A 7,770-nucleotide genomic window follows, 5' to 3' on the forward strand; every position below is an offset into this window, starting at 1 on the left:
ACTCAACATCAATCCACTTTGTGGTAGAAAACATACAATTGTTTACAGTTTTTTGGAAATGAGCATACGAGAATAACCTTAGGCAATGAACCACATGCTGCTTCACCAGGGCTACAGAAATGATCTGATCACTTCTATTGCCGGTAAGTAGCGTTTTCTGCTAAATTTCCATTGGAGGGGAAGCCATATAGTACATTAATTACCATTTTTATGATGGCCAAGAAGTATAAACCTATACATATTGTATTGTGCTTGTCCTCATTAGCTTCGTTCGGGGTTGAGGTGGAGTTTAGTTGGATGGTCATCGAATAAAGGCCTGGGCTTGATCTAGACTGCAAGATCTTTTGTGGCCCATTTAAGCAAATGCGTCTCCTTCATAATCTTTGCGAAATGGTTTTGCTGTTTTATGACCAAAATGACAATTTGTCTTACTTTTTACAGACATTCTAAGCGTTTTCCCTCACAGAATCCCTTCTTAACTTAGTGAACAATAGCTTCACTATACAAAGTATTTGCTTGTCACTGTTTTCCACTATTAATTTATTTTCCAAAAAATATGAAAAATAATCAAAGGCAGGGCAATTGTGTTTATGTGCTAAAACAATGAGGTGATTATACATTTATATGACTTTCACAGCCATCGTGGCCCTCTGAGGTAAACCGTAACTACGATGTGGCATGTGACAAAAATAAGTTTGATGCCGCTGCTGAAAAAGATTCACCATGAATCAACAATTATGTTATTCTTTGGAAGAAAAAAAACATTTTAATGTGCCATATCTTCAGTCGTATTGGCGTGAATATCTTTACAGTGCTTGAAGGTGGTCTCTGTAGGTGTGTATGTGACTACCTGCATACAGTAACAGTTGTAGAGCAATATACTGAGGGGGGCCTGGCTCGGGCCAGGGCTTTTGTCAGAGGGGCACATTCAACCCGTTTCTGGCTTACGTTAGTTTAACTTAACACAACAACCAAGCAAGCTCACAACAGTAGCCTATTAGATGTGATTTGTAGACTGGGTTCCTGAAATGTTGTGTATTCCTCTCGAATGCTTTTTGTCTGTCGTTCAATATGAAGAGGAAAAAAAAAAAATAAACATTGTCTCATTTCTGCACCATACAGATAACAAACAATGAGGCAGATGTTGAGGCAGAGCCAGATGATGGTTCTGTGAGAGCTGAAGGAAAAGCAAACTAAGAACCCCTCAGAGAGACTTGGGAGACGTTATTTTGAAGGCAGATAGAGAAGGCAGAGCAGGAAAGAGAGACATGTGAAGATGCGGAGAGTGAGGAGGCTGAGAGTGATTATTCAACTGGGATAATACATAAAACATTTCCTTGAAAAAAATGGGAAAATGTGATGCCTTTAAAATGGCTACGCTTCAGCTATTTTGCATTCTCAGTCCCTGGTCAGGCTTTAGAATAATAATAAAAGAATGGAAGTAGCAAAATGTCATTTTTCAGCGTTGTCCCAATAGATACAGTAAAATATCTACAAAAAAATGTTCTTGTTGTACCCACTTTTGTGAGCTATTGTATTTTCATTTGAATGTGGAAATGCAGCTCCTGGAGTGTAATGACAACCTATAGGAAACTCCACTCCAGCTGCCACACACAATACGGAAGACATATGCACATGCAAGTGATGCACATAAGATAGCAAGGAGGCATCCAGCCCCCACCCACATGTTGTTCTCTGATAACACAGGCCAGGGAAAACACCCCTACTACTGTGCACCCTTTACCACTACTTGTTTACCTCGGAAAGAAGGAAATAATTCATCTTTATGATATCGGTTTCTTTGTGTCGTGACAAAGCAGCTTATTAACACCATATTTATGTGTTTATTTTTGTTGCGTTGAAAAAAAAAACATTCTCGATTTGATAGCCAGCAGTTGGACCACTTTTCCCATGTGCAGCAGCTCGCAATGCTGTCCAAGAAGGAGAAAGAACTACTTGAAGGCGCATGGAGCCGACTGACTCCTGTGGCTGAATACATTGGAGCTGATGCGCTTCTTAGGTAAGTTCAAACCTTGCCCAAAATCCTAATACAACAATAATTGCTTAATACAATATTGGATGAAGAATGTTAATGTGTTGCTAGTGATGCGACATCGTATGGTTTTGGTGTGTTCTGATGCATACAAACATAAAAGTATGAGCATATGAAACATTGACAAAAGATTCAATAACTCACCTCCGTATTGCCTTTAAAAATGAAAGCCACTCAATGTGAAATAAATTGACCTTGAAAAATCAGCATTTGGATGCTAGGCAGTAGCCTAAAAGTCAACTTAGCTCGCTATTTTATAATGTGGGCAGTTTTGTAACATTCGTGGACCTTAAGGTGGATATCAAGGATATCAAATACTGTAAATGCTTAAACGGCTTTCCATGCTAGTGTGTGACACATCTCTACTACAGTAGTTGGGTAGCGTTGCTAGAGTAGCATAGTAGTTTATTAATTAGCATTATTAATTAACATTACTAGTAAGGCACATTTGTTCTACTACTGCGCTAAATTTTCTTACTAGTGAGGACAAAGTGGGTACTGGTAAAGGAACCTTAAACTGAATATCACAAGTATGGAATAATTGCTCAAACGGCTGTCGCTGCTATCACGTTATGGAATGAGCTCCCTCTGCGCATCAGAGAAGCCCCCTCAGTGTCCATTTTTAAAATCCTGTCTTAAAACCCATTTTTATTCTTTTGCTTTCAACCCAGCTTAAGCATCTGTTTTAGTGTTTTTACTATTTGTCTTTGTTTTAATTGTTTATCTTAAATTGTTTTTATTTCTTCAAATTTGATTCTAATCTGTGTACAGCACTTGGTTTTCAGCTGTGCTTGTATTTGAAGTGCTTTATAAATGAATGAATAAAAGTTGAGTTGAGTGGAACTTAATGTAAACACTGTAAATTTATCACATTGGCTTGAAAGTACCCGTTCTGTTATTGTTGCTGTTGTCCATCATTTTGTTCTTTTTTTCTCTCTTTCCCCTCTTTAACTTTGCACTCTATTTATTACAAATCAATCAATCAAATAAATGACCTTAAAAATAATCGACAACAGTATCAGTCCATCCAGTATATGCGCAACCTACTCTTGCCTTCCTCCTCGATCAGGTGAATGGCGGGAGGGAGGACCGTCACATAGTACCTGTGAGAACTTAAAACGTCGACATTGTTGTTGTTGTTTTTTTTTTTAACACAAGATGTCACCACAGAGCCATCAAAGATGACAATTGCCGATGTTAGACATCATTCGTGTTTACATAGATCATATCGTATTTGTTATAAATGAATTGTATACACATGTTCAACTTTTGTCGTAAGACACCAGCCATAAGGAAAACTAAATTTGAGCAAGTTCGGCTTCAAACAATCATGTCATCAATCCTAGTAACGTTCGTTAGCGTAGCATACACCGGAAGTCAGCTATCCTGTTTTCCGGGTTTGGTCATATAGCGGATTACATTTCTTAACCGTTACACACTATTCATTTCCTATGTACACATAGTATCTTCTGGGTGAATTTTGACCTGGGTCAAGAATATCCTCATAATAATGGTCTACATCAAATTACGAACTAGGTCTTTTCGAAATGTATAAATAGCCTCTCTGACGTTAATAAATGGATGATTAATCCTTAAACAATGTATTGAGAAAAGGGAAAGTATTTTTACAGGTTTTGGCATGTGAGGATCGCATGCCTGTGTGAAGGCTTCTCTGACCTCTGCATGACTTTTGCTCCTTATGTTGATTTTTGTATCATTCTCATAAAGTTTTATTGTTGTTTTATTGATTATGGATTCCCCATGACCCTTAAAGAGCAACATGTGCATTGTACTGTGAGAAACTATACAAATGTAATGGTAACGCAGATAGTTCTCGGGACTGTTGTAAGCTCCCTCTTGAACACTGTCACCACTTTCCCATTTAAAAAATACACTAATTTATGGCATGTACAGTTTCACACTTTCAAGATTCCCACTATAACCACCATTTTGTTCTAATTAACACACACTGGTCCTTCTAAAATACATTTTGGCAGACACAGGAAAATTTGACACGGCGCAACTCAACTCAACTCAGTTTTATTTACCAGTGCACACAAATTTTGTTGCACCTGGGCAAAAGAATGACATTTATAAATATTTTTGTATAATTTGGGTCGCTGGGGAAAGTGATCAAATTTCAATGTGAAAGTATGACATTTAGGTTATTTTATTCGTGTCAAATGTCAAAATGGGTCAAAATTATCCCCTACAATATGTGATGGTTAATACTGGGGTAAAATAAACAATTGGTCCTGCTAGTTTAAGGTATATTTAAAGTATCCTATGAATCACGGTGATGATGCAAAGGTTTTGTTGTTTTGAATGTTTATGTCTCATTTGTTTGTGTGTCCTGCCCTTTCCAGAATGTTTACAACCTTCCCTGGCAGCAAGACATACTTTTCCCACCTTGACATCAGTCCAGGATCCAATCATCTCTTCACCCACGGGAAGAAGATCGTTCTAGCCATAGCCGACGGGGCCCAAAACATCAGCCAGCTGACGGTAACTCTGGCCCCTCTGCAGACTTTGCATGCCTACCTGCTGCGGATAGACCCGTCGAACTTCAAGGTGTCTGGACCAGTTTGTACTGAGAGTGATGCATGTGTTGAAATGTCATGAACATGGCCGTGTCCGAGTCAAAGTGGCTGCTCATTAAGAAGTCTGTTCTCATAAGAATTTCGTAGGATTTTATGCAACAGTTACCGCAAATAGCAGAAAGTATTTTTATCAACATAAACAATACATAAGACAGATTGCATGTTGAAAGTTCTTTGTGTTTTGGCTAGCGACAGGGAATCAAAATGATGTTGTTGCACATTCTTGAGGAAAAATGTAGTAACGTAACAATAAAAGTAAGCAATTTGTAATGACCCCAAGTTTTTACTGAATTCCTTCAGCATTGTTTCACTGCACTCCTTTTTTTGTCTTCTCCTTTAGCATTTCTCACAATGTATGCTCGTCTCATTGGCCGTTCACATGGGTGAAGACTTTACCGAGGTTTTACACGCCGCTATGGACAAGTACCTGTCAGCTTTTGCAGCAGTACTCGCTGAGAAATACAGATGAGACTCCACCAACGTAGAGTATGCAAACTATTTAATGTACAGTATGTATGTGCAGTTTTTCCATGTTTTGTTATAATACAATATGTGAAAATAACCTGATGAAGAACAACATGCATTACAACATGTCATAAATATCCACATTAATTCATTTGACAAACAGGTTTAGGTGCTTCAGTGCAGCTGATTGGGTTAGCAATGGAATTCAAACAGGCTTGTTAGTGAACTCTTTAATTTCCATGTGTCAACGATAGTTCTTATAAACTGAGCTAATTGTCCTCGCTACTTTTTCCTGGGAGGAAAAGAGCGGTGTCTATTTGGGAGAAGCATTTATTTGTTCAAGTGAACAACCTTTGTACCTGATGACTAATTGAGACACGCCGTCTATTAGAGTAGGAGCCACTATGTGTCCACTATGTGCCTCGAAGGTCAATGGAAAAAAATAGAATGTGCCACGCTCACTCAGTGTTTGGAAGTAACATACAAATAGGCTACGTTGTTACTGTACAAGCAGAGTTTTTTCTTTATCTCTACTTGAGTTTTTCTTTTCTGACAGTTTGTCAAAATAGGCTTGTGTCCTTTTTAACCTCCACGGATGATGACAATATAATGACAATGACAATATAAAAAAGACGTAAAGAGAGAGTATTAAAGTCATCCGCGGTTCAGATCTTGATTGATTCATCGAGATTTTGGGATCTTATAAAGTGGACAAAACCTGGAACAGAAGCAACATGGAGGAACGAGAACTGGGAATTAAAAATGATAATGCAACAGATTAAGAGAAGCAAGATATTTAAAAAAGGCCTTATTTAAAAAAAATGCTTGAACATTCTGATCTTATTACACAGGTTAGAACAACGGGTGGGAATCTCCGATACTGCTCTAAATTGGTTCTCGTTCTATCTCAAGGACAAGACGTACTTTGTTGAAATGGGTAACTGTGTTTCAGACCAAATGGCTATTACCTGTGGGGTTGCCCAGGGGTCAATCTTGGGACCCCTATTGTTCAATCTGTGCATGCTTCCATTAGGCCAGCTAATATGTAGCTATAACGTGCCCTACCACAAATACCTGTATGCAGATGACACTTAGATCTACGTGTCACTGATGGCAAGTGAACACGGGCCCGTAGATTCATTCTGTCACTGTTTTGAGCAGTGTGGATGCAACACAATTTTCTCCAGCTAAACTCAGACAAAACTGAAATCACTATCTGTCCACAGAAACAAAGAGAAAGGGTTATCAGTCAACTTGAGAGTTTAAAATGTAACCTAGGGGTGATATGGGACTCAGACCTGAATGTCAAACATCCATCCATCCATCCATCCATTTTCTGAGCCGCTTCTCCTCACTAGGGTCACGGGCGTGCTGGAGCCTATCCCAGCTATCATCGGGGTGGATGCGGGGTACACCCTGAACTGGTTGCCAGCCAATCGCAGGAATTTCAAACAACATTGCCAAAATCAAAGGAATAGTGTGTGAACCTGAGTTAAAGAGACTAATTAATGTGTTTGTCTCCAGCAGGTTAGACTACTGTAACGGCCTGCTCACTGGGCTTTAACGACCTATCAGACAGCTGCAATACATGCAGAATGCTGCTGCTCGAGTCCCGACTAGAACCAGGAAATGCGACCATATTAGCCCATTGCTCAGTTCTTTGCACTGGCTTCCTGTTGCTCAGAGACTTCAAAACAGCTCTGCTTGTGTGCAAGTCTCCTTATCTAAAGTACTAAAGTACAGTACATCGCTGATATGTTAGAGCGATATGAACCTTCTCTGAGAACATCAGGGAGTGACCTCCTTCTGGTTCCCAGAGTCATGACTAAACACGGTGAGGCTGCGTTTCAGTTTTATGCTGCTAAAATCTGGAACAGTCTTCCAGAAGATATGAAACAGGCCTCAACTCTGACAATGTTCAAATCCAGGCTGAAAACAGTTTCATTTAGCTGTGCAAATGACAAATGGAAATATTTTATCTGCACATCTCGCTTTTAATTTATTTAGTGAATGATTATTTTTCTTGAAATAATTTTTTTAATTTGCCTTCTTGAAATTTTATGTGGCTTTAAAGCACTTGGAATTTTCTTGTGTATGAATCGTACCCTTCAAATAAACTTGACTTGCCTTGCTTTACCTTGTGCTTGTTGGTGAATGTGTTGTGTCTTCTGCCAAGCCTAAAAACCACCAGCTTCTGGCGTTAAAATAGTTATCCAGCTAATCTGAAAAATCATATGCAGGAAAGGGGCATTTTCCCAGTTGTAATAATTAGCTAGTTTTAGTCGGTTCACAACATTAGCAAAGCTATGGGAAAACATTGTTTTAATAACATAAAAGCCTGAATAAACACTAGCTAGCTTTTTTTCTTCTTCTCGGTAGGAGCAATATCTAAGTTAAAGCTATAATACGTCATTTCTGGTGCCCGGTGGAATGAAGCATTACAACATAGCCTTTGTCGCTTCGATATAACGTAGGCTAAATGCTCGCTCGGCCTCCTCCTCCTCTTTCCAACCCCGTACTACCTTTCTGACCCCTCCCCCACCGTGTCTTCAAGATCGCATCTCTGCTACATGTAACAGCAACACATCAAACTCGAAATACCTTATAAAGCAGGTTACTTACTGAGCCCACAGCTGCAAGGCGACGTCCTTG

General features: G+C 39.2%; 1 protein-coding gene across 2 annotated transcripts; it reads left to right on the top strand.

Moving 5' to 3' along the window:
• Positions 1-22: 22 nt before the first annotated feature.
• hbae4 (hemoglobin alpha embryonic-4) lies at positions 23-7,254 on the top strand. Of its 2 annotated transcripts, none has more exons than XM_061756148.1 (4): positions 23-143; positions 1,889-2,020; positions 4,420-4,624; positions 4,994-7,254. In XM_061756148.1, exons 2-4 carry the CDS (start codon positions 1,929-1,931, stop codon positions 5,120-5,122), a joined length of 426 nt encoding a protein of 141 aa, XP_061612132.1. In that variant the 5' UTR covers positions 23-143; positions 1,889-1,928; the 3' UTR covers positions 5,123-7,254. The 2 variants fall into 2 exon arrangements, with proteins under 2 accessions (XP_061612132.1, XP_061612133.1); XM_061756149.1 differs by lacking the exon at positions 23-143 and having other exon boundaries at positions 1,307-2,020; positions 4,994-5,139; positions 6,477-7,254.
• The last annotated feature ends 516 nt before the right edge of the window (positions 7,255-7,770 follow it).

This window comes from Phyllopteryx taeniolatus, chromosome 19 (genome assembly GCF_024500385.1).
Source record: "Phyllopteryx taeniolatus isolate TA_2022b chromosome 19, UOR_Ptae_1.2, whole genome shotgun sequence".
Taxonomy (NCBI): Eukaryota; Metazoa; Chordata; class Actinopteri; order Syngnathiformes; family Syngnathidae; genus Phyllopteryx; species Phyllopteryx taeniolatus.

Excerpts from the sequence above, each read along its gene's own strand:
- hbae4 (XM_061756148.1), top strand. The coding sequence starts at position 1,929 with ATGCTGTCCAAGAAGGAGAAAGAACTACTTGAAGGCGCATGGAGCCGA. Across the intron at positions 2,021-4,419 it reads GGAGCTGATGCGCTTCTTAG|AATGTTTACAACCTTCCCTG; the intron begins GTAAGTTCAAAC and ends TGCCCTTTCCAG. Across the intron at positions 4,625-4,993 it reads TAGACCCGTCGAACTTCAAG|CATTTCTCACAATGTATGCT; the intron begins GTGTCTGGACCA and ends CTTCTCCTTTAG.